At 36.6% G+C, this 27,917-nt stretch overlaps 1 protein-coding gene across 2 annotated transcripts in view; it reads left to right on the top strand.

Annotated features, from left to right (window-relative positions):
- The window catches only part of ZFPM2 (zinc finger protein, FOG family member 2), a 313,230-nt gene that overhangs the window by 275,691 nt on the left and 9,622 nt on the right, over positions 1–27,917 (top strand). For both annotated transcript variants that reach the window (XM_062570439.1, XM_062570438.1), the window contains one exon: positions 25,554–25,760. In XM_062570439.1, the coding sequence (XP_062426423.1) occupies positions 25,554–25,760 (207 nt within the window). The remainder of the gene's footprint in view (positions 1–25,553; positions 25,761–27,917) is intronic.

The following is a 27,917-nucleotide window of genomic DNA, read 5'->3' as shown; positions in this document are numbered from 1 at the left end:
AAAGCTAGACTCTAAGTATTTTGTTACATTGCAACTTGTATAATTGATTTTTAAAGAAAGCTTGTAACATCAAATTTCAAATAAGCACCAGGTATATGAAACAAGATTGTATTTTCAACTTTGAAATTAGTCCATCTGATACTCAGATTGTGTAGCAGACTTCTAACAAGAAGATGAGAAATTACTTCCTGTTTATATGAATATAAAGTAGAGGTCCACAACAGTTACATAAATAATCATTGAATGTCCATTGCTATTTGGACACTGAGGTTGTCATCTATTTAATTCATTCTATTAATTAAAATCATGGAGAAAGCTGATACTTCTCTCCTCCTCTCCCAATTCCAATCTAAAATCCATAGTTAATGTGCTTGGCAGCTTATTATGTTATATTTTATTGTGATATAATTCAGAATAGAATGATTGGTAGCTTAGGGTTATACCATTACTGTTAAAATGACTTTTTATTTCCTTTTTTGGTTTTGCTGAGTCTCATGAACTATGTTTGCATGCATGTGTATATATGTGTATATAAATGGAAAATATATATACACATATGTATGGAATACACATACACTTACATATATGTATATATATTTATTATATATGCACAATTTTAATAAATTAAAAATGAATCAAATACTTTTCCATGACACTCTTCAAATTTACCTTGATGTCAACTTCAATAAAACAGAGCTCCCATCCTATTAAAATCTAACATTGCGGAAGTTGTATTTATGACTGAAAATATAATGTAGTAGTAGAATCTTTATTGTGCAATTTAACATTTTATTTTTATGGGATAAAAGGAATGGACATTTTTATAATAAAAGAACAGTTAGGCTCTAATCTGCAGATTGGTTTTCATCACTTTTGGGATGGAAGGGTCTTCCTTTAAGAGTTTGTGAAATGGCATTCAGCAAGTCTAATTCTGAATCGGAACAGGAAAAAAAAAGAATCATTCTTGCTCTTCCTTTCCTGCTACTGCTGAGCTTTATGTATTTTCATATACAGAGGCAAATAGCTCCTAATGCTGATGTCACTTGATTTTTATGGTATAATCCAAACTTAGTATGGACACAGTAAACGTAGAAAATTACGTTTGCTGCTTCTTCGGGCCTCTGACAATCTACCCAGCTATCTATCACACTCATTTCTATGGTGTGTTAGTTCCAGTGGGCAGTCATTTTGACTTGATGTCATGATATTCACACCTAGGTGAGAGAAGACCTTTTGATGTAGTTCTTTTTCCTGAAGCTATGCAACTGTCAGTCTTTGTTATAGTTACCTACAGCATAGATAAATTTTCCATCAATAATTCCTTGGATAATAATAGATTGGACTGACAAAAACAGCTTCATAGGCCATTGATACGTATGTCTACTAGTAAAACAATAAATTTTCCCATTCTTTGATTTGTATTTTGGAAACATGAATTTGTTGTTTTTTCCATTCCTGCAGAAAACATATAGCTGTTTCCCTCATAGGAATTTGACTTCTTTGCAAAATCAGGTTTGCGTATCAAAAGTTACTGGCTTTCCTAGCATATTTTAGGCCTCAGATAGCCTTACCTACTAAGAACAAGATCTCATGTTTTTCTTCATTCTGTTTTTTCCTACAGTAGATATAGCAGGGACAGTTGGAATTTTACAGGCTTTGCAGTGAGAAGCAAATGGCTACATTCAGCTTTTGGAGTATTTGCCGTAGATGGCAAACACTGAAAATGTATCATAAAATTTTTCCTATTCTGATTGATTGCTTCTGCATCACAAGTTTTAGGAAATCTGCCAGAAACTTTCTATTATTACCAATCCAGCTTACTGATGAAAATCATGATGAAAGATTTACCCCCAAAAGGTCAAAGGCTCATACCTGTTTTTGCTTTTGGTTGATACAACACACTAAGCCTGCATTTAGTAAGTTTTATTACTGCATTCATCACTGGTTTTGTCTAACAAAGAGGGGCTTTTGTCTTGAATCATCATCTTGTCTGGCAAATCAAATGGTCAAGCCTGCAGTAGAGGCAGAAGGACTAAGATTCAGAAAACCTTGGAAACAGAAAAGAAGCTATTAACCTTGAAACTCAAATAACTTACCAAGGGTGGTATAATGCTTAAAAGAGAACATAATTTTATTGGTAAAATATTCTTCCCTTCTCCAAAGCTGTAGCCAAACAAAACAGAGGAGACAGCAGGTCTTCTCCTCAGAGCACTGGCACTGTGGTATCATCTTTGAAAGCCAAGCTGGGAGAAGAACAATCATCTGTGATACTGAGTGTCTGGCATGTTTCAGGTGCCATTAATCCACACTCATGTGCCCCAGCTGCTACACTGGATGAAACAGGCTCACCTGTTGCAAAGAGATTGTCTGTCCACTAACTTAGAGAGCTGGAAAAAAATGAGCAGATGTGACAGCAGGAACTGGCACCACATTAAGAAACAAATCAGGAGCAGAGGTTTCTTATGACTCTGCTGGCTATTGGTACCAGCCTAAAGGAAGGGCTGACACTTTATGCAGCCGTAAGTGTTCTCAGAAATTTATTTTGTTTGACACAGAAATTCTGCTGGCAGACTAGCAGCTTGTGCAAATAGAATTTGTATGATGAATTTCTTGTAGAAAACTTCAGTCTACTGTGAGCAAAATAGTATCAAATTTTCATTCTCCAAACTTTTATGGTTGCCTAAAACATCATGCAGCATTCCAAGCAGGTTCACAAGAAAATGTGCATTGAGTATATAGCTGACTAAAAATTTTTCATTACGTTTTCAGATGTCTGTATGTAGCCTATCTAATATAACAAGTTATGTGCATGTTTATGTTTGTGAAGTCTTTCACCATTATTATGGTCATACGGTCTAATGTGTAACCACCTTCTTACAGATGTGACATGCCATGTCTTTTTGTATACTGTGAAAGTTAGAAATAGCAAACAGTACTTTCAGTGACAACATACAGTTTTATCTAGCCCAGAAAACATCATTCAGTTGCCTCAGAGTAGGTTTCTAATTTAAGCACATCTAACAATCTTTTGCTACAGATCACATAAGAATATACAGTTTTGAGAACAAGACAGAGCATGTAATATTACTATTATATGAACCCTCAGTACACCCAAATCTTGAGTTACTACTCAAGACTAACTCAAGACTATGTGCAGTTCTGATCTCTTCAGCTTACAAAATGATCAAGGAAGCAGCTGTCCTAAGACAACACACTGAAAAATATGGTACTCCTCTACGATGAACAGAAAACTGAGGGGGGAATATAGAGGGTTACAAAATCATGAAGCTGATTGATCAAGTGAACAAAGAATTGCTACTCCTCAAATTCTGCAATGCTAGAAGAAATCAGGAGAAAAACAACTTAAAACAGATTACCACAGCAGGGAGTGAACTTTGTGAACTTCATATCACAGGAGACTGTGGAAGCAGACAGTATGAGAAAGTTCAGAAAGAGACTGGATGAATTCATGAACAATAGATTTCGAAGTACTAAAAGGATATACCCAGCAACATGGGTATATCCTCTGTGCATGCTCAGGAACTGTTTGGAGAACGAACTGCAGAAGGTGGCCAAGTTCTCTTACTCTTCCTAAATAACATCTCTTGTTGCCACTTCTGGAGACAGACTCTGAACTATATAGACCACTGGTCTGTTCCAGTAGGGTATTTTTTATGTTCCTAAAGATTATGAAGTAGTATCAAGACTGTAGGAGAATTCATTCTGCTAACCACAATGTCAGTAGTAGTACTTCTGAGTCAAGTTTTTTACCAGAACTATTAGTAAAGGAGACCCTCCTAAGATATTTCTATAACTAGGATTGTGTTTAATTTTTAAAAGTAAAATATCAATGCAGATTTTAAAAAGTGCAAAATCAGTATTTCATCTGTCATTTGACCTTCAAATCAGGCTATTTGATGTGATTGGGTCAATGTGGATGGTCAATGAGTAGCACAGATGTGTAAGTTTCTTTTGGCAAGTGTAAAATGCCAAGCACTCATACCGCTAAATAAAGATAGGAACTCAGATAGGGCAGGCAGAGACAGAAAAAATAACCAAAGGTTTTAATGATCAGAGATATCAACATTGTATCTCTAACAGTTAGGCTGTTACCCAGAGGATCTTTCTGCAGAAGATTGATCCCTGCCACATTCTAGAGCTATTCCTTCATCACTTGCATTTTGATGGCACCTATACCATGTTAAAACTGGCATATCTCCTTGTCAGTAGGCACAATTCCACCCTAACAGATGGCCATGATGATAGACATGCCAAAGAACCAGTATGTGTATCAAGTTTGATTATTAGGGATGATATTCCTATCCAAGAACGTTTGAGTGGCATTCTGTACAGATCGTCTGAACTTACTGGTATGGGTTAGAACAAATGTCGTTTCACTGAAGTCAAGGGATGTGTTAACTATAAAATTGGGTAATAAAGACTAAGTAGTTTAAGGTCTTGGTAAAACAGAAATGGAGACCACTACCTCTGGTCACTCACTCTAATCTAGCAAGTATCAGTCCAAAGCAAAATTATTTGCTTCTGTTGGATGTCTAATGGCCTAATTCAGTGGAGTTTCTGTGTTTCCTAGTAAATAGTTGTTCCTTTTTTCAAATGGCATTGTAGCTGGCCAGCGTAGATCTTACTGCACCGCAGACAGTGCAAAAATCTGCTGAACAGAGAGCTAATCAATAGAAAGTTGGATGAAGATGCAAAGGTTTATGAAAACTGAATAATCCCTCTCCTAACAGTAACTCCTATTGTCACAAGGTGTGTTGTGCTATACCACAGTGCAAAACTGTCACATCCAGCTTTTTTCTTATTCTAAATTAAAAGACACTTGAATGACAGCAGAAAAATTTTAGCTTGTTTAAATTGAAATTATCATCTTGTAAAAAAGAATTATATTACCAAGGTCTGCACGCTTATTTGTGTCAAAGGCAAATATAAATCACAGGTGTCAAAAAAGGTATCTACTATTCACAAGTTTTCCCTCTGGAACAGATCACTGTTGTTTATAAAGAAAATCCTACAATGTGAAACCTAGGTACGCTAGAATTTTTATTAAATATCTACTTATATTTAGTTGCATTATACTATTTTTTTCTTGGTGATGAAAAAGATTTTTCATTTTTCTGTATGATAGACATTTTTAACAAAGTGCTGCTGAGGCATCAGTATTGATTGCTTCCATATTGTTTCCTTTTTTTGTACTGGTGTTTTGCAGTTTAAACACCGAAAGAGAGATATCAGCGGCCCCCACTAGGTGGAATTCACAAAGGGTTTTTAAATTTATTTTCCATTTGAAAAAAAAGTACATCCATTCTTTCTTTCCATTGGTTTAACAGGTATTAGAGTGGCATAGCAGAACTAGAATTTTACTTGACTGGTCTGAAGAAGATGCAATTACAGTTTTTTGATGAAATGATAAAATAGTACTGTTTTAATCTTTCTTATTCAATTCATCAATGTATTTCACAAACGTGGATGCATTAAGCTACAAATTATCTGCAGCGCCTACATGATACATTGAATGATGATACTAGATTGTTCCCCTAAGTTTCAACAGCTACTTACTGGCAGGTATTTGAAGGCACTAGGTCACCTATCTGCTACTGTCTTTTTTAAGCTAGTCCAAACCCAAGATCTGTGGCTTTTGAGTACATTTAAGAAGTGTCATTTGCAAATAGTATAAAAAGTATTGAGTACTACAAATGGTTACAATATCTTTTTTTTTCTAATTATATTAAACACAAGCCTTCCAAAGTCCTTAGAATTGTTATATTTGGGGGAATTTTACTTCAAGTTTTTCTTCTTCAGAATAATTTCTATTAATATTTTTTTCTTGAATAGTATTAGGGACACAATTCGGTAAGAGGACTAAAATAACTTAAAGATTGAGCTACTTTGGCAGTGGCAGATTAAAACTGAACTTCTCTGCACTGTGCCCATGCCTTCTGCAGGAGGTAACTAGATCCTACAAGAGTGATGGTTCCCACTATTACTTGTGCCACCATTTCACAATGAAGAAACTGAGTACTGTGTTAGAACAGACAGATGTGTGCAAGGGGCTGATTCCCTGCCGCAGCTGGTCTCTGGACTGCTGGCCAGCGCTACCCGCTCTGGGAGCTGTCCTGTGCCCTGTGGGAATTCTTTGCTAGAGAAAAATTCATGGCCATAATTCACTCTTGTAGCATCTCCATCCTCAGATTTTGCACTGCTTGAGGTCAATATGGGAAGATCTTGGGTAGGCAGTACTTTAGATTGAATTCTGAAGATCTTTTCAATGAGCTTTTCTATTTTAAAGAGCAGCTTTGGACTTACATTTTTTTAGTGTGTGCCAGTTTTTGTCTGTTTCTCTTAAGTGTTTTCTTTAGCACTCACCTCCGTAATGCTCAATGGTCAAATGCAGATGCGCTGATTATATTATAACATCCAGAGAAAGCTATGTTGAAACTAAGCAAAAGAATTGCTATTCCATTTGCTAGTACCAAATCTTAAACACTGAAATTAAACTTTAGGGATAATATTAGATGTTACGTGGCAGATTTTAAAGGAGGTACTGTTCTGCCACGAGATTTGCAGAATGATTGTTGATTGACAGATGGATTTTTAAGCTATGTTAATTTTCAAATGCAAGATAAATTAAACAGAAACTAGATCAATCAGATAATTTATCTGATAAGCTATTAAATGTTTCCTGATCAATTGTAATTCTTTAAGACAATAACCTTATTCAGTCATCCTTTTTCATCTTTTGGAAGTGTTATAGTTAGAAGTGCCACTGATAGATAAGTATTCGGTATCTGTTCACGTTTTTTAAGATCAACATATCCACTTTCTATGTCTTTACAAAGTTAATTTTGTGCTCTGTGTCTTCTTTGTGAAATTACAATTTACATTTTGATTCACCATAAAATTCAGTTCAAACTTTTTCTACCATTTCATTCTAGAGATCCGGCTGCTTTTATATAACAGATTGTCCTTTGATCTCAGGGAGACAATTGCTGCTTTACTCCTTTAATGAAGCTTGTATTATTATAGGCAAAATGAATATTAGACCAAATGGTGGTAGAAATTCCAGAGGGAAACATGCTGCTCTCTCTGGATCTTGGAAAAGCAGAATAATTCATTTTAGTCAGTGATTATATTGAATAAACTCATAGTCACTCTTATTTACTCTTTTTTTTTCTTTTGACAATTGTGATACAGTATTTCTGTTCATGGAATTCAAGATATTATCAGAATTTCTCTGTCACTGGTTACATGTGGACAGCTGTAAGTGTTACTGAGAAGACACCACCTGGTAAAGGAGGCAGGAATAAAACAAGCCACTTTATTTATTCTTGGAAGCAGTTTGTGAACATTTCTTACCTGGCTTACCAACAGACATCCTTTTTGATCATGTTTTTGTGCCTTTTAGTACTTTATTTCCTAGAAGGAAAAAAGGATCATATTTGAAAGCAACGTGCCAGAGAGAAAGTGGAGGTAGGATGGAAACACACAGAGAATGGAGAACAGGAAATAAAGATACTTGATGCTAAAAATGGGTTTAAAAATCCTAGAAAAGGGGTCAGGGTGGGGAGAATGCAAGTGACATATGAATAATAGCATGACGTATACAGTTACCTTTCCCTACTATGACAGAGAGGTAAGAGCAATGATAATTACCTTAATACAAATCAATTCGATGACAGGAAAGACACTGGTACTTTAAAAGACATGTAAATGTGAGGAGTGTCATCTGCCCACACTGACTTCTGGCTCTGTTGTGCATCTAAATCCTGAAGCAATAGCAAAAATAGGGAAAGGAGGAACTCCTACAGCAATGCTAAAGAATGGAAGAAACCTGACATTTTTTGCATTTAAAATAATCATTAAGCAGAACTGAACAATCTCAGAATAAGCAACATTTCTGAGAGTTAAATTCTATTCAAAGAAAATTTATAACTACAGCAGTCAAAATGTTGCTGTGACTAATGATAATGTGAACCACTCAACACATTTTTCTTGTGGCTAAAACATGGAATTCTTTTCAATGCAAGTACCTGTAAATATCTGGCTCCTGTGAACAGAACAGATGGATTTTTTGTCAATCCTTGGTACAACGTGTATTTTTATTTGTGACAGGATAAAAAATAAGTTGATTTCTTCTGCTGCTCTGTTTCTTGTAAAGTTATGTTAGAAAGCAAATTGGAGCAACGAACAAAGTGTTTAAAGTGATGAGCTGTCCCATGCCTGTTTACAAGGCAGGATTTCATTTTACATAGAGTTCTCTATAGTGACTTTTTAAAATTTAAATTAGAAACATGGCCAGCAATGCATGCAAAATGTTCATTCATTGTAGTAAACTACAAAAATATTGCTTTTATGCAATGAGAATGCCATTGTAGAATTTTAAAAGGCACAGAAATAAAAGACTCCGGATTGGAGTGATTTAAACAAACTCACTAGGATATAGTAGATGATTAAAATACAATCTATAATTACATTACACTGGTATCAGGTAAGGATAAAAGCCTATAAATACACTGGGGTCAGGGTAAGCATAAAAAATGAAACAGTTATTTGAATAATCTGAGATCAAGTTGCAGTAATTAAAAATGAATGTATTATTCAAATGAAGGAATTAGGTTACAACACTTCTCATATGAAAATATTATTGTGACAGACTGAAATAAGTTGGAAGTGATTTTGATAAAAAATTGGGGCAAGAAATATAATGACTTACATTGGGGAAAAAGTAGACAATCTATGCGTATGAGAGTATTTGCAACTCCTCCTTCAAATCCCTCATCAAAACTCATACCTTTCAGCTGGCCTTTGCGAATTATCCACTACCCTTAGCCTCTTCCTGGACTTCACTCTCTCAGACATATGCATCAATCCATTAAAAATTAAAAGAGCTGCATATACTCACAGAGGAATTAAGGGGATCTGCACCTACTAGCAGGCACATTGTTTAATCTGCCCCACACATTGATCTTGTATTCATTTTTATTGCCAATACCTAGGTCATTTCTGTCCTTTGTCTCCCATTCTTCCTTTGTCATCTCCTGCCAATTGGAGGCCAAAGGGCCAAACTCTACACATAGGACTGACACAAAGCAGTGCTTATGCATGTAAATAGTTGATGATTACTCACAGATTAAGCACTAGTTTTTGTAAGTAAAGATTTTAGAATCTGACTTTTCCATAACAAACTCCTTGGGGTAGGAACCTGTCCTGAGGTGTCTTGAATATGTAAAGCAAGGATATTTAATTATTAATAATAATGAATAATGAAAGAGTATGAAAGCAACTTTTTTTTTCCTGGGTAATAGCTTTCATATCCCTTATATTAATTAAGTTTTTAAAATGTGCTTTGAGAGCCAGCCCTATGTGGCTCTTTGACATTGCCTGTAGTAGAAAAGTAGAGAGCAGCTCTGCAGGTGCAAGTATGCCCACCAGTGGATACATTTGAAATTCTCCCAGAAAAGTGAATGAGAACACATCAGAAATCACAGCAAGATCTGGAATAGCTTTCTTCATTTTTGTCCACTGACAGCAGCCTTGGTCTGTCTGCTGTGCCTGAGAAAATTATGTAGCTCACAACATATGCCCAGCTATGCCATTTTAAATCCTCTCTTGATCTCTTTACCATCCCATAGCACATTTAGGTCTCTCATTCTTATCTACAAAATCCTTCGTATTTCTGTCTTCTAGTCTCCTTTGTCTTCCCCTCCAAATGCTGTCTTTGCTTAGCCCAACAAAGTGGTTGTTTGTCTTTTTATATCTTTTTCTCCCACAGTGACTTAGGAACTTTCTTATAAAGTTGTTCATGCTAGAACTTTCTTCTGGTTTTGCTAGAAATCTTTAAATTTCTTCTCAAATATCATATTATGTTGGCACATTTCTGTTTCCAGAGAATTGGATATATCTATTAGAAATAGATTTGATATCTGAGCTAGCATTTAAAAGCTGTGCAATTATACATAGGGTACTTAAGGTCAAGAAACTGAATAGCCATTGAATGACCTATCAAGACCAACCGAATAAAGCCTTTATTTTTCAAAAATGTTACAACTACAGCTTGCTATTTCCACTTCTCAATTTTTATTCATTCTTCAGCTGTGTAGTTAATTCAGCTACTAATATCATACATAAAGTAAATGAGCAAAGAGATACAATGTTAAATCAGATTTAGAGAGAGTTGTGTAGGACTTCCATGAACTCATAAGTCAAGGATGCAAGGCATAGTATCTCATCTGTAGTTCTTGAATCTCCAGTAGTGCCATGAGCTTATATATCTGGCTAGCAACAGTGTACCTGTACAAAAAAACTCTTCAACTTTAAAAATTGCCGTCTGTTTTAGCCCAGTATCATCCCAGTACATTGAGGACTTGAATTCTTTTATTGGCCAGTAAATCAGACACTTGCACATGTATACATATTTACAGTGTACCTATTACCTCACTGGCATATAGATTAACAATAATCAGTTAGTATTTTATCAGTTTGTATTTAATGAAAACTGAGGAGGGATGAAAGGATAAGAGAGAATGTGGAGTGGAGTTCAGGGTTGAAAGCAGAGATGAAAGGAAATGAGAAAAGAGAATTAATCAAGGAGAAGATAGCAAATGAGAACCCCCAGTTAAAAAGACTTAAATGTACAATAAGAAGCTACATTGAAAGACATTTTATGGTGTTATGTCAAGCAGTATCTCCTGGGACTGGGGAAATAGTTCTAAACTATCTCTTCTGCACATGGACAATATTTTCCATTATGAAGATAGACACTAAATCCAGTTTCCATTTCCAGGGTATAGAGAGCATTGATTTTTCCGGTGTCTTAATAAAGAAGTATGAGAACACTTTTTTTTGAGATAGGATGGTACAGAATCATCTTCTCAAGACCAGAAGGGACAGTCTAACAGAAAGAGTAATGGAGCATTTTAGTGATTCTGAATTGTAGATGCAGATGGTTGTCCACAGGAGTGCCAACTTGTAGCAGAACATAAAGATAAGAGACAGTGAAGCATCTCCAGCAGGTTGTGGATACCATGAAGTTCACTGCTTGTAAATTGGCTAGCATTCAAGACAATGTGTTTTGTTTTGAGTTGTATATAGGTTAAGTATTGATGAACTGCATTGTTCCATTGTGCCAGATGTATTCAGTTTCCATACCCTAGAGAGAATCCAAGTTGTTCATTGTACTTTGTCCTAGTTAAAAAGGAGAGAGGGAGTAGATAGCATTTTGTGTCCAATAGGACTGGTCGGTGAAGTGTAGAGATGTGTCTTTTGGGGGAGAGGGTGTGATCAGGGCTGCCTCAGAGAACAGCTTTAATAGCAGGGTAGCTTTCCAGGCAGAGTAGAAGGCTTGGCATGTAATTGCTGTCAGTTCTTCCATTCTGCTACATAAAAATCTCCTATTCCAAGCAGTATTCCAAACATCTAGTAGAACCATTTTTTAAATCTCTGTGACCTCTTTACTTAGAGTAGCCTCATACCATTTCACTTAAGATTTTGTGCAGTTTTAAGAAGGGGCCAACTGAGACACAGAGGTTCATGCCAGCACTCTGAAGTTTGCAGAATTTTACTTCAGTGCACAATCCCTTCTCCTCTAAAAGCCAGATAGTTCTTCTAGGATCACTGCATCCTTGACTTTGAATTTCTTTATTATTCTCATGAGACAGAGATAAGTGTTCAAAGGTTTCCACAAAGTTTTCATATCATGATTCCCGTTTGTTTCTGTGAGAGTCATGCACCCTGGAATGCTGTTTTGCTCAGCAACAGAAATATTATGAAGCAGCTAATTGTTTAATAATTTCCTGTCTCAGTTACATCTTTCAGATATCCAGTTTTATAACTGAATGATTTAAGCAGAAAGAAGTGGTGATAGGTAAGCAGAGAAGGTTTCTATTAAAATATTCTAACTGCCGGGGGTTCTACAAATTCCACCCCGCGTTGCCTTTCTCCCTGGCTTAGTGTCCTGTCTGATTCAAAGAGTTTTTTGACTGGATTTTGCAAGACTGATCAGAGGCCAGTAGTTATATTCTCATTGTCACTGCTCTGACATGGAGCTTAATACACTGTGTGGCACTGTGTGATGGAAATGTGTCATACTCTAATTGTGCTCAAACAAAAACTCACTTTTGTAAGAGCTTCAGTATCCATTGTGGTCTTCTCTGGAGCGGTTGTGACAACAACTGTGTTTGTACAGATGCTTTATTTATGGTGTCATTTTGCTTTTCTCAAAGTTTCTGTTTAACGGGCCGAAAAGACAGTTCTGGTTTGTAATTTACCAGTACACCTTACTGGTTAGCTAACTCACATACCAGGAAGACAAATACCACATTAATGCCCTATTAAGGCTTTGAGGGTATTTTAAAAGCATAGAGGTACAACATCCAGAAGGAAAAGAGATCCTACCTAAATATTAACTGATGAGATTTTCCAACATTTTTGTTGTTGTTCTGCCCATCAGTTTATTTAAATTTCCTCTGTCGTCTTTGGTGGGCGAGGAACAGTGGGCACATCACTCGGTGTCCCCAGCAAGGAGGGACGCCTCTTCCCCGAGGCGGCTCCCCGCTGCGTGACCAGGGGAAGCTCCGCGGTCTGCCACCCTTATAATCTCTTTACCCCCCATGACACCGAGGGGAAATCTTTCTGCTTGGTCCTGACAGAAAAAACATGGCCCAACTGTCAAAAAAGCACAAGACGAGCATTGAGCACAAGGTGGGTGGGGGGCTGGTGGTGGTGGCAAGAGTGTTTAATCAAACTTCCCGAAACCTTCCCGCTTTATCAGCCTTGGTGGCACAATGTGCAGTGTTCAGCGTTGTGTAAAATTAAATAAATAACGGCGGCTGCGCCCCCCTCCCCAGCTCCCCCAAACACACACCCACCCACCCCTCCCCGACGGCGGGCCGGCGGCGCCATCTGCTGGCGGCGGCTCAGCGCGTGCGTCAACCGCCGCCCTTCCCCGGCCGCGCGCCGCCAGGGGCGCTGCGCCGGCGCCGCCGCCGCGCTGGGCGGCGAGCGGGCCAGAGCGGCGCGCGGGCGGCCGCTCTGGCCTGGGGGGCCGCCGCCTCCTCGTGCCCCTCAGCTCGGTGCGACCCGAGAATGTTCGAGAAGGCTCCTGCGGCGGGAGGCGAGCGGGGCGGGCGGTGTCTGCTCGCCGCTCCCCAGCAGCTCTGCACCGCATTTCACAGTAGTAACAGTAACAATAATGATCTGATGTGGTCTGTTTCTAGCTTGACTCCTGGCCCATAAAAAAAAAAAAAAAAAAAAAAAAAAGCAGAATTGACTCATAAATAAGTTAATCCCATTTTTTTTATATTTTTTTTCTTGGCTACCTACACTGTTACATTCATATACATCCCATGTAAAGTGAGGTATAAAGGTATAAAATAAAAGCATATATTTGAAAAATAGCTATACTCCTTTTTGTTACAAGGCACGTTTACACCTTACTGGTTAGAAATCCATATATTTGTATATTATTTGCAGGAAAAAATCAGTAATTGTATGTCAGGAATTTTTTTTAACAAATTTCCAAATGAAATACAGAATAAGCATCTAAATACTATAAATGATATGTCAGTGGTAAAATTATTTTAAAACAATTTTTTCTGTGACAACCACTAGATATTTTGAATTCCCGTTCAGTCTATTCAATTCTTTAACAATTTTTATTTTTTGTGGGACTATTTTTTAAAATAATTTTTACACCTATCTTTTTCTTCGAACTATGAATTTCGAACTTAGTAACATAACTAATAATATCAAAGTTGTTAAAGTTTTTACTTCTCTATATGATGAGTTTTAACTATAGGCTTTTGAAAGATGCTTCTCATAATACTGTTTCAGAAAAATGTGTATTTACAACAAAAAAAGATTTTTTTTTTTACACTCAGGGCTTAATTCATCTCTGTTTTTCATATTCATTCACACTGTTGTTCACTTTCCCTCTGTAGTACCCGTGTGTTTGTATCCAGTCCGTGTACCAAGACCCAGTTGTGCACACATATTCATAAGTACCTGTAAAAATTCCCTTAGTTTGAATACATAATTGTGCTGTGTAGAATAGTGCAATGTATCCTAAACAATCAAGTCTATAGCTCCTAAACTGTTTTTTGTTTTTTCCTTGGGAATTGGGTGGTGGTTTGCAGGCAAAGCTAATAGTAGGAAAGGGCCATAAAAAGGCATTACGAGGTGCAGAAAATACACTGTTGAAAAAAATGAAACTCTGTAAGTGGACACAGGAGCAAGATCATCCTTTAAGTTGGTGCATTTCAACAGAATTAATAGGTCGGAATCTCCCTTCATTTTGTTTTACACCTCCAATTTGCTCCCATTGGTGTCCTAAAATGTTTTCCATATACATGAAAAGGAGTGTGTTTTGACTCCAGCTGAATAGATTGTTTTAGTCTGGGTCTGAAAAGTCTGAAAAATCAAGTGGCATTTAAAGCATCTGTGCACTTTGTACAGAAATTTATCAAGAAGTAAACTAATTGTAACTCTCTGTCATAGTCTTGCATTTAGAATTGTGGATGGCTGAGAGTGGAGACTGGAAAAATACTTGGTCGAATGCATTTCACCAAATTATAGTGTGATTGTTAAATTCCATTTTTAATGCAGATGCATTTTGAGGGACTGTTGCTCTCTGCACAGTATCAATTCTGGTTCCCCTCACACACACACAGTTATACTTGGTTATTTTAAGCATTTAACAAAATCATTCTTTCTTTGAGGTGCATCAGCTTCAGTACATTTGAATTGGTTGATTTGGAACTTTGTCTACATTCCACAACTTTTCCCAGGACTAAGAGCATCAATAGCTAGAAAAAAAAAGGGAGTCAATTCACTTAATTTTCAGAAAGACTCTCAGTGTGTTGCTCTTAAGGCTGACCCTGTAGAGTTCCACAGGCTGCAGAACTCTACAAACTCTGGCAAACTGCTCCCTGGGGAGCCAGCATGCTTTAACTGACAACCCATTGAGGCAGCTGTAAGAAGTGAATGTGTAAGAAAGAAAGGTAATGAAAACTGACAAGTTGAAATTGAGAGTTTAATCTGCAAAGTTGTGCTTCAGGGGGCTTCCATCGTGATATTCCTATGGAGTAGCAAAAAGAGAAAAAATTAAGAAAATGCAGAAGATAATGCACTTACATATTTTTTTCCTGCACCAGGCAGTATTTATTAATTTGTTTTTTGCCACTTTAGAGCACCTCTTTGCCTCTCAAAAAAGAAAATGAAGTATACAAAACCTGGCAATCATAAGGAAAGTGTGAAATGCTCACAGATTATTTATAAGCATGCAAGTTATGTGGTTGTTGGAGATTTTCTCCCTTCTGCTCCTGCTTGGTGATGAAGAATGGTATTTTAATAGGCAGATGGTAAAGACAATTATAGTTCGGGGCTCAGCTGGGAGTTACATCAGTTTATTGCAAATTATTAGTTGATAAATGCTTTTGTTTACAAGCAAAGTCTTAAGCAGCTTTGTAATCAGTTTATCAGCTGCAGCCTGAATTTTGACAGCTTGCCTTTGGGTATACAGTCACTTCTTTCCTGGCCATTTAGAAATCATGCTGACCAGGCAGTCAGTCCGAATGGCAACTTCTATGCACCTGTATGATGCTTAGTAAACTGGTATGTCTTATTAAGCCTATTTTGGAAGAAATCATCGAGTACAGAATCCTCTTTAATTGCTAATCCATGTTAGGCTGTACAGCAGGAGACTTAAATGTTTGTTCATTCATAATCTTTTTTTTATTTCAAGTGTGACCTCAAGTAGCTCAGTTTTGCAGTTACCATTACAAGGTTTGCTTTCTTTATTAACAATATCTCATTTTTGATGAGCTATAATGTCAGTGTAATGCCAATGGTTTACAGTGCTTGTTTACTTTAGACATTCTGTATAACTTGGACTGTGGAAATACTTTTCTTTGTCCTGAGTTTTCTGACCTTTTCACTTCTAGTTTCTACTGCAAAAGGCAAAACTATGTTACATAGTATTTTACCACATCTGGAGGAAATCTGTTTGGTTTCTGGGTTTTCTTTTAGATACTGAAAATAAAGACAGAGTACTTAATAAGTAGAAAGGACTTGGGGGGAAGATGCTTATTGTAGCTCTGATATTTATATTTTCAAACATTTAACATGCAAATCTACTTTTAATGCCTCTTACTTGCTCATTTGTTTAGTAAGAGAGACAGCAAATTGTCATACAGTCTTGTTTCCGCTGCAGCCAATGTAAATTGTTCTAACAGTTTAAGTGGAAGCAAGTTTTTTTAATGAAATTAAATCAATGAAGTGCTATTTCTTTACCTTTGTGTTTTTTATAGCTGATGTAAACTAGTTCCAAAACTCAACATGTTAGCTGCAAATCAACATGCGAGGGAAGAAGATTCAACCTAATAAGCAGTAAAAGCAGTTCTTTTCTCAGGGTTACAGTGCACACAACAGAATATACCAGGTTCTGTTCACTATGAAAGGTGATTTTTGTTCCCGTGTCACGCAGAACTTTGATGTGCTTCTGTAGCGTGGCCCCTGTAGCGAATAAGTAACCAGGTTGCATAGCTGATATTTATTCTTTATTTTGCTTTTGCTGTTCTGTGAAAATTTTCCCATTAGTCTTTCTATTTAATGTTATTATTTTCCTTACAGAGACAACCTATCATCCCATTCCCTCTATAATCTATCCTCCTGCTCGCATACCTTTTCCATTCACTCTAAATTTGCCCAAGGGCAAGGAATGAGCCCTGAGGTAGCAGGTCCAAGACAGCAGAAAATCCATTGATAAAATGTAGAATACTCTGTTTTTGCTGTAAGAAAGAGGAGCCGTTAAAGCACATCTACTGTCTCGTTTAATCTTTTTTTTTTCCATACACTCCAATCTCACAAAATAACCCTGGGAAGACAATCCACAGGCAGGCTTGTGTTTGTAAGGCTACAAAAGGTCACTGTACAGCTGTGCTGCTAGGGAAGCAGGGGTTGTAGGAGTGTGTGTATCCAAAGCCCTTCTTCAGGGTAGTTGGTTTCAGTAGTCCCATTTTCTCTCTCTCTCTGAAACCTAGTGCAGCCACAAAAGCTGGTGAAGAAGTTGGGGGCACCTGGGGATGTGTCTGAGAAATTTCTTTGGAGAGTGCCTGTTCACTGGTCCTAAAAAAAGTAAAAGGGCAGTTGAGTTTGCAGTAATGATTGAGTGTAACATGGACAATGTCTGCAAGGCTAAGCTGTTTGTCTCTTTTTTTCCTTGAGGATTAATACATTCTGAAATAACAATTGATAGCTCAATTCCCATGTAAAAAAAGTGTAGTGCTGAATTGAAAACAGAGGAGTTTAAGCAGAAAAATAACACATTTTAGAAGGAAGAATTTGCTAAACTTTTGAAAGAACTCCTTCAGTTTCCTTGTTCGAGCTTATACTGAATTAAGGAAATATAACAGGTTTAGCGCTTGTGGCAGGCTTTAATTTCAGCCCTTGAGCAGCAGACTGAACTTCTGGTGATGTGGAAGGATATTACAGTTTTCAGCTGCATTCCGTAAGTATTGCCATTTGTGCCAAATATTTAATAGTTTTTCACTGTGGACTGTCGTCCACCAGGAACTGATATCACCTAAGACTTTTCAGAGCCATCTAATAGAAAGATATGTATTCACTCTGATTAGCCCAGGATTTGAACGAGGGTCCCAGAAGAGATATATAAGCCTCTTAAATGCATAGAACTTCCAAGGATACGGGTTTAACTGTCTCCCCCTGTGGTAAATAAGCTGTGACAGCTCTATCGGGGGGAAAATGGCAAATAAAATTGCCACATTATTTTCCTGTGAATATTTTTTAAGGACTAATCTATTTTGCTTCTTTACTTAATAGAATTGTATTGAGAGTTAACACCCAGGCATTTAATTGGAAGAAACAAATAGAAATCCTCAAACTAAGAAAAAGCAAACAATGGAAAAAATAAGAGGTCAAGTAAGTGAAAGGTCCTTGCTCTTCAAAAATAGTGTTTTTCAGTTGTGGTTAAGCTGATCAAGCTCTTTGCAGTATTAATTAAGGAGCTTCAGAAATACTTAGCCTGATGTCAGCAGTGGACACACTGCAACAGGGGAAAATCTTGCCCCTTACATTGATACAGATCATTCCAGTTTGGGGAATATACTCCTGTACGACTGAAAAGTTCTTTTAATATTTTTATTTTTACTCTATTATGTAACTAATACCAGCAGTATTTTTTAACTATAAAATCATCAATTTAGATAAAAAAGACTTGAACGCTCAGCATATGACTAAGCTGAAGTCAGGGTCAAAGTCAGGTTGATTCAGGTGCAGGAATCAGAGCTATTTTCTCAAGGAATATTTTTCTTCTTTAGTTCTGGTCAGACATTTTGAATCTTGAAATGCAGGGATTTTAAAGCTTTCCTCTTCAAAGTTGGCCAGTGTCTTTAGCTGAGTATTCTTCTATTGCTTTAAAAAATATTGTGCTTACATTTCCTTTATTTTGCAATTTGTTCAGTGAGTTTAAAAATGAAGCAGGCTTTACATTTTATGCTGAACAAAACAATAATAAAGTGGCAACTGAACTGGCTCATCTTCTGTATTGTTCTAATTTTACAGAGTATAATAGATTTTACATTTTCTGCAGTCAATACACTGCAGTCTTGTAATATGCAATGGTTTAGCTAAAATTAAAAGTCAAGTATCTTTTTGCAATCTCCTTTGATCAATATACAAGGAAAATGATGTAAGATGCTAAGAAATTATCTCATTAATCCTAATTGAGCACTGCAGCTATTTTTTTAAAAGTATTTTGAGATGTATGAATTTGCAGGAATGATTCACTGATTTCACTGAAAGATTTTTGGAACCCTGGAATTAAAATATATGAATGGCAAAAAATGCCTGCAAAGTATATATTTTGATTATGCAAATGAAAAATGTTAAGAATTATTTAGGAACTGGAAAGACTTCACAAAATGCTTTTGATTTATTGCTGTATATACTATAGATCCATATCACTTATTCTTACATTGTTTTGCTCAAAAACTTGTATGAAACATGAGTTGGCATGTTGCAGAATACTGAAAAGGCATTAATCAACCTAAATAAACAGGTACATAGATCTATCTAACAACTATGAAGTAGTTAATAATTTTTAGCAATTTTATTATAGAAAAAAGGTCTAAAAGAGTAGTGCTTAATTATCTGGACTCTTCTGTGCTGGGCTCTCTTTTGATTGTATTAATGAAGCAGCTGGCCCATTGTTTCTCTTTAATTCCTCTATTGTTTTAAGAATATGTCACAGCTCTTTATTCTTTTATCAGGTGCTGTGCAGGAGGATCCACACAATACCTCGTATTCCTACTGTATTTGCCAATGCACAAAGAAACCTCCAAAGCATTTTTCAAAGAAGGGGCACACATAATTTATAAGTTCTGTTCCTTGCACTACTCTACTGTCAAAAATTTCAACAGTATTGGATTTGAATTCATTATAATTTGTATTAAACAATGTGTCTACATATAGATATATGTACTCTGTTAATGTCAAAAAATTAGAGATCTGACCAGTAACTTGTGCTGCACTGAAATGGCATTCATTGTGCTGAGTAGTCACAACCCCTGGGTGAGAAGCAGGAGGAACTCTAAAGTGAAGATCCAATCCTATTGTGATGTGCAAATTCTCCTTAAATGCTTAACCTGTGCAACAAAGGAGGGAAGACAATAAATTAACTCCAGCCCCCATTACAATTACTAAAAAGCATCATTTTTTACAAATCGGAATATTTCATTGGGAGAGAAAGGTTTAATTCAGTTGATGGTGCCTGGAAGTCACTAAGAGTAGCACAGTCTGTTGTTTAAATAAATTCTGATAGTCTTTTGACCCTTCTTGCAAAAAGATGTGTATACAGGAAATGGGCTATTATGTTGTTGCAGCAACACAATCAAATCCAGTAATCGCAAATTTTACCGAAGTATTGCTTCGGAATTAACTGACACTGAAAATCGGTTTTAACAGAAATTACTGTTGATTTTCCTAAACTTCTATGAAAGATGTTCACCGTATCTGGGTCAGAAAAGACAGATAGTTTAACAAAGAAAACTAACTAATAGCTAAGACTGGAAAAAAAGGATTGACTTTGAATATATGTTTATATTGTCTTTATTCGTCTTTGTATGTGAAGAAATACTTCCATAGAACACTTCCTTCCATAGAATGGCTGAACTCAATGAAAATGTTGTTACTTTCAGTAACCTGCTTCCTCAAATCAATTTTCCTAAAAGCAGCATTATGAATCAGGATGCTTCATGGTTCCATCCATTTTGAAGCAGTTTTCTCCCAGTAACATTAATAGGGAGGACCATCCTTAAACCTTATTTTTTCAAACTGTGACCCACACATCCCACATGATTACTCCTTAAGGTCTGCAAAAACAAGTGAAAAGAAAAAAGCCCACTGTCAGAGGGTTTGCTTTTCTGGGGTCTGTGCTCACTGGAAGTGTTGTAGAGTTCTGAGAATCAGAAAAGGTGAAGGTCCATTGCTTTAGTTAAATCTTCAGAGCTAATTGTTGATTCCAGTTAGTATAATAAAGGTTGCTTTGTTTTTAAAAATGCCAAAATATTGGAGGGGAAAATAAAGAGCTGTTTAAAAAAGGCAAATTTCTATTCTATTTTAGATAGCTGTCTTACATAAAATAAAGTTTTATATTAGCATGCATATCTATCACCACAATGCTCCTTATTCTGAATACAGAAGATAGAATATTACTGCATTTAAATATTACTTAATTGGTTCAATTTACTATATATTTTTTATACTAAGTGTGGTTCCATATCTTGATGAGCCCAGGTGTAGTTGTGCTTGTGTGGTTTACAGCATCCCATTGCTTGCATTTTATTATTTTCACAAAGCAAATGTCTATCAATCATAGAGATAAATTAGAAAAAATTCTGCAAACATGACACATCGCAAAGATTTTTCCAGCATGCTATGTAATTATTAACCTGATTTTTGCCATTGAAAGAAGCCATGAATTACAGATAGCATGCATGAAGTTAAATGCTTTATATTAGATATATTTTGCTTATACAGTATTCTATAGGTATGGCCATACAATATAATTGAAGCTTTGTCAGCTCTGTAGCCTAGCAACAGATAATACTGTTAGGTTACTGAATTGCTCCTGGTTGACATGTAGGGAGTATTTTTGTGTTTATCATGTTTGCTAATGATGGGATCCTTTCCAAAAGGCTTGTCTTAATCTTAATTAGAGTTTATCAGCAGAGGTCTGCATGACATTGTGCAGACACTGATTTCATAAATAATAAAAAGTGCAAGTGAAAAATTTGGCAGGAGAAGAAGATATTTAAGACCACTGATTCTTGTAAGAGCAGCATGAATTTCCAAAATGTAATCAAGTTTGAACTGTGACTCTATTCTTTATTATCAAAACTTGCAGTACACTCCACTGCAGTTTTGACAGCAATTATGAGTATGATTTATAAGCTTCCTGTTAGGAACCAGATCTGTTTGCACAAGAATCTTGATCATAAACATTACAAAGAACAGTAAGTCCACAGTTTTTCAGGGACATCAGGACCTTACTTTTTCCTTTCTGTAGAACTTAAAAGAGTTTTTTTATTATTATTTAAAGGTTGTTTTTTTTTCAAGCAGCAGAAGTGTCTGCAGTAAAAGATGCAGACAAAGAAGAGGATCCTAAAATAACCTTTCCATTTGGCGGAAACTCTGACGGTATCAGATAGCTGCTTCAGTGCCTGATGTCATTTGGTTAAAAACTTAGGCCGATGCAATTGGAATGTATTTTTTTTTGCTCTAGTTTGCAAACTATGATTTCTTTGACTTTCCCAACCTTCTATGATTAAGTAAGCATTTCTAATTCTTTGCAATGTGAGCTAGAAAAAGAGTTGAGATAAATACATAAATAGTCTTCATGGACATTTTTATTCTCTTCTTCTACTTGACATGTATGTATTATATATTAGGTAAATTTATTTGACAGATTTAACTATTGATATAACAATATATTGTAACATCAAGAAATTTATTTTCAGTTCCACAGAGTCAGAACTGGACTTGTATGGAAAACAGTTTTCCACTGTCGTAAAGTCTTGCTATATTTTGAAACCTTCCCTTCTGCACTGGGAAAGAGTAATGCTTTCCTTACCCCTCTGTATAAAACCAGTAAGACCTTCTTTATTAGAAATGGATAACTACTGTAGTCATTAGGGGTGAAAAGAGGGTCAAGTCATTAGGCCACCACTGTTCTGCTTTCCAACTAAATGGTGTAACCACCACCTTATTTCTGAGGCACTGCCACTCTTTTATTGCAGCTTGCTTGGAGATTCTTCCTTTCTTTTCTTTTGATGACTGAGTCTGTCTTAGGACTGAGAAACTTGACCCCATAAAGCTCTGTCAGAACTGTTTCACTTCTGTAAGTTTTTCTGGCAAAAGGAACATTAGTCAAAAAACCTCTAGCAAGTTTAATTAGAACGTTATCTTATACAGATGACATGCCTTTACATTTTTTTTACTAAATCTTCATGTCTTGCATATTTTTAAACAAATATCTTCCTGTCTTCTGCATTGCCACCTGCAGTTGGCAAACACTCTTTATTTACATCATTACCCTTCCGAAAATCCCTCATTAACACTATCCCTTATTTTACCAAAAAAAATGTTGTGGTCCTGAGAAACCACTCTGTATGTGTTAGTTGTGTTTTAGCTTGTAGAAATGCCTGTGGGAAGCAAGACCTTTTTCTCTTTTCGTAACAAGTAGTAGTATGGAAGCCCTGGTCCCTCACAGATGTGTCTTGACACAGTACAATAATTGATATCATAATAGTAGCTGGAAGCTCGTATTGCCTTTAGAAGTCTTTATCAGGTTTTCTGTGCTCCATTTTTCTGACTATGCAGTAGAAGGCTCAAAAAGAATTTTCTTCCACTGTATACTCAGTATGAAGGCTAGCATATCTGCATTCACTGCATTAAGGGAAGTACAGTAATTTGGGTCTTTCGAAATAGCAGCTATTGCCTTACCTCGTGCCTCCAACCATTGAAGGGGTTGAGAAGGGACTGTACTATGCCCTGTCCCTCTGGGTGAAGATTACTGCAGAGGTAGTATACTGCATTTCCAGTAGCTGGAAGCGTACATCATCTGGAAGTTCTTCTGTGGATCTAACTTAAAGATCATATCATATACTGATGAAAATATAGACATATATGGGTTATATGATGAATGAAAATACAAAAATAACGGTGTAATTCTTGGACATAAGTTCTGCTGGTTTGTATTCAAATGCAAAAGTGGATTAAATTTCTGTAGTTCTGGTTTACTTTAGTATGTCAAGCCAGACACTGTTATGTTTCCAAAGCTGTCTCACGCCCTATTCATTTGGGCCTGCCATAGGTGTGACAGCCTCCAGGAGCTGGGTGGAGCAGATGACCGAGGTCACTACCCACTTCAGCTGTCCTAGTTTAATCTGCTGCTGGACAGGAGTCAACAACCTAAGGAGCTCTAACACAGAGAGACTGAGTCAGCCTTTTAGCCTGATCCAGACTGATTACAGCTGGAGACCCAGTAATCAACTACACTTTCTTTTCTTCTCCACAAGGGTGCACATGTCACTATGTTTGCTGGGACAGAGAAAGTCACAGTCTGTTCTTCTGCAGTGACTCATTTTTTTTATTATTAAGAAATACAGTGAGTAGTACAGCCTAGGAAGAGGTCTTACTCTTTATTAAGATATACTAAAATGTGTTGGTTGGTTATTACACGTTCCATATATAAATAAAATAGAGGTGTAACTTAGTAAGGGAAACCCCGCTTTCTCTCGGGAAATAAACTGTGCATGGTGTTTGCAGAGAAAATGTACCCAGGCTCAGATTCTCAAAACTGCAATAGGCATAGATCACATACTTTTATCTAGGAGACTAATTAAATACACTTTTGGAATTTAGCCTGGTTTTCTCTCAAATAGATTTTATACCAGTTAAACTCCAAACTGTGGATTTACTCCTGACTTATATCAGACAGTGTCAGGCCGTACTCTTCAAATGTTTGGATTTGTGCTTGGTCATTAGGATTCTGGATCTGTAGACATATATGATACTATCTTCACATTTCATCTTCTTATTCTCTAGAAGAAATTTCTCCGATTTGCACCATTTAATACTGAAATTTTGGAGAGCAGTAAACCTTAATATATTTTGGTCCCATTTCAGTAAATTGTTGGTAAACTTTGGAGCCACCTTCAACTTTGTATTAGTAAAGAGTGACTACAAAGACACTTTTCTACTCTGAAACTTTTCCACCACTCTGAGGTCTGGAAGCTCAGCTTTATTTCTCCACTGAAACACATTGTCATTGATGCTGTTTTGTTTGCTCATCTTTGAAAGCTAATAGACTGGTTTAATTAATTGTCCAAGATTTCTCTAAAACAATGTCCTAATTCTTCCATTTAGCTGTGGCATATCATACACTGTTGTTATCTTCTCTACCAGATTTTTGCAACAAGTTGTTTTAAAACTATAATCTCTTTGAGGGGGAAAAAATGAAGTGCAGTTGAAAAGGCAGTTATGCCGAAAGATAAACACAGCAATATTACTTATCAAAATGAGTACAGTTTTTGCTTGCCTAATGAATACAACATATAGCTTTTTCTATATATACAAAACCTGAGGAAAAAAAAAGCTTTATAACATATAAAGTATGCAACATTATTTCAGGCATAACTGTATTGGATATGTATCTAGGCCTGAGAGTGTAGATAACACAATATAAGTGCTTTGCCTGTCTAAACATGTTAAATAAATGAGCATTCACTATCGCGTTCAAATACATTAGTAGATGTACTCGCATAGTTAATTTTCTTTTTAATGCACTACACGTGACATTTGCAGCACAGAGCTATAGTGTATCTTACTGTTTGATAGAAGTTCTTCCCCCTCCCCCTCGTTTTAAATAAACCTTTATTTGAATAAGCCTTTATGAAACAGATCTTTGGCATATCTTCTTTTCAGGAAGTTCAGTCAGTGTAAGCAGAGATAAAGCAGTCATTTTACAAAGAATATTACATAAGGGAAGATTTTGTTAGAGAAAGATGGTGGTGAACATAAGGAAGAGGAAAACATCCTTAAGAGCAAATCTGATTTCTTTCTAGCAGTTGTTTGGTTTTATAGTGCTGTGACTGGGTATTCAAAATAAAGCAAAATTGGAGTTATGAAAATATGTACAGGAAGTTTGGTGAAAAGTAATAATTATTTAAGTGCCAAATAAAAGTTTCACCTGTATGTTAATTTTCATAATGCTAGTCTTTCAGGAGACAAAACGAAAAACTAAAACAAATGGTGTTACTGCGCATAATTAGGAGAATGCCTAAATTGTTAAGCATTGCAAATTCTTCTACTGCTAGAAGGAAAACAGCAAAAGTGAAAATTATTTTTCTTTTCTGCCTGAACAAACCATCAAAAAAGTGCCTAACCTGGCACTGGTGTATTAAGTTCTTCTGGACTCTGATATTGTCAATTAAATCTTTCTGCTTTTATGTTTTCTGTAGGAGGGCAGCTTTGGTGTACCACTACCAAGGCCATCTCAGAAGGTGAAGAACTGATTGCATTTGTTGTAGATTTTGACTCAAGGCTGCAAGCTGCTAGTCAGATGACTCTTACGGAAGGGATGTATCCTGCACGTCTGCTGGACTCAATACAGTTGCTCCCTCAACAAGCTGCAATGGCATCTATTTTGCCTACGGCTATTGTGAACAGTAAGTGTTGAATAATATTCTCTGACTTTGTTTTAAAACAGCATTACTTTAAAATATAGCTGAAAAACAAATATAATAGTGAATTCAAGGCAACAGAAATCATGCAATTTAAAACGCACAGCTTAAAGCTTCCATGTGTTCTTCCATTATCACGGATGAATTGGCAGACATAAAAGGAGGAAGAAGAGAGGTTTGACAGCTGTGAGCTGTAAGAACCTCTCCCAGAATGTCCAGCCTGCCATCATGGGGAATTTCTGTGATCGGAAGTGATACCATCAGAGACTGCTGAAAAAGTAGATAAGACAGACCTGTTAGCTCACAAGTCCAGCCTTTGCTTCTCAAATAAGCTTGTTGCTTACAGTGCAGCTTCTGATAATAATTCACGATAGTCAGTGAAAATAAAGAACGTTTCGTCAGTTGCTGTTTCAAAATGCAGTAGAGATCATTCCGTATAACAGCCCTGATATATTATAGTATTTCAGCTCAGTGTGGCTACACAAGAATGTGTTTAAGTCCTCTGGACATCAATAGACCCTACCACAGACAGAATATAGCATGTAATTAAGTGCTGTCCTGAAAGAGGAGGGACAGCAGCAAATGATAAGTGAGTTCCTGAACTGGGATCATTCAGCCTGAATGTTTTGTTTATTAAGTTTCATTTTATTAAAATTTCCCAATTACTGGTTTTTTTAACCTTTATACAGCCCTAGTTCCTCATCCTGCTCACTCAGTACCTTTCAAATATGCATTAGGTGGTGTTATGTGCCTCCTTAGTCATCACTTAGCCCTATTGCATGTATTTAGCTCTTTTAGTGTCTTTTCCCTTAGGGCTCTTATTGCAGCACTTCCCTGTGCTTCCTGTGGTTTGTAAGTATTGCAATTAGATACAGTGAACTACTGAACACCATATTTTACCTGCGTCACGCAGGCACATAATCTGCCACTTGGCTCCCGTCGAGTAACACTGTCTTGAACAGTCACACCACCTTCAAGCTCTTCGTACAGGACTACTTAAAATATCTGTGGTAACACCTTTAATTAAATAAGTCTTTTTTATTTGTCATTGACCATTTTCTCTGTAAACAATTAAGATAGCTATATATTTATTTTAACCTTTTCTAAAAGACACACCTTAAAATGTCCAAGTCATCTAAGTCCCTCACTTCCAGAGAGTTAGTTGTCAACAATTTCAAGCACTTTAGTTAAGCACCTTCATTTTTATTCTAGCTTTGAGGCTATTGTGAGAGCTGACATATGTATCAACAGAACCAGAAACTGTACAGGACTTTTCCAAAAGAAAATACTGGAAGCCCTTTAGGTGGACCATCAGGTTACTACAGTTGAGGCAGACCAATGTTCCTAGTCAAAAGCCACAAGGGAGACACTAGGGAACAAGTTTTCTAGGCTAAATGGGCAAAAGCTTACTCACAGCTTGTTTCAGTTGAGAACACGTTTTTTGTGCAGATCCACACAAGGCCAACTCCGGGTTTGGGCTATGCAGGCATATTTCTACAGCATCAAATTTCCAGAAGCACCTTTGCTGCCCAGCATGCCTTTTGCAGAGCCCTGGGAAGCCTCACAGAGCATTGCTGCTGCTAAAAGGAGTTTATGGTGTGTTGGCTTTTCCTACACAGGTTTAGCAGCAACTGATAGCAACCTCAGTACCTTAATTCTCAGAGACTGCTAAAGCAGTAAGTCTCACTAGCCAGAACTTTCCATCCCAGTTATGGCTCTGCTTCTGCCAAGACTAAGCCATTTCCGGATTTCATTCTTGAGCTGGCCAAATTCAGTTTCTTGTGTAAAGTCTCGAGCCAGATGTGAGTCTAATAATATACTGAATGCACCTCTAGATTTGTACTGAGACATCTTAGCCACTCCGTTACTAGATCTCTGAAAAAATACTCAGTTTTTTGGCAAGTCAAATTTTGTAGGGTTTTTTAAATCTTTCTTACTTTTCCTGCTAGGAATATCAAAATTCAGAATATGATCTTTGATTCATTTAGCTTGAACTTGAATGTTTCATTTTCTTAATTGATCCATTGAAACATTTTGAAATCATCCATTGAAACAAATTGAAACATTTTGCTTTGAAACAATTAAAACATTAACTTAAAGTGGCTTTTATCTATGTTTCATTGGCTTAGCTGAGTAATAGCT

The sequence above is a fragment of the Rhea pennata genome, chromosome 2 (assembly GCF_028389875.1).
Source record: "Rhea pennata isolate bPtePen1 chromosome 2, bPtePen1.pri, whole genome shotgun sequence".
Taxonomy (NCBI): Eukaryota; Metazoa; Chordata; class Aves; order Rheiformes; family Rheidae; genus Rhea; species Rhea pennata.
This window is presented reverse-complemented; position numbering and strand designations above follow the sequence as displayed.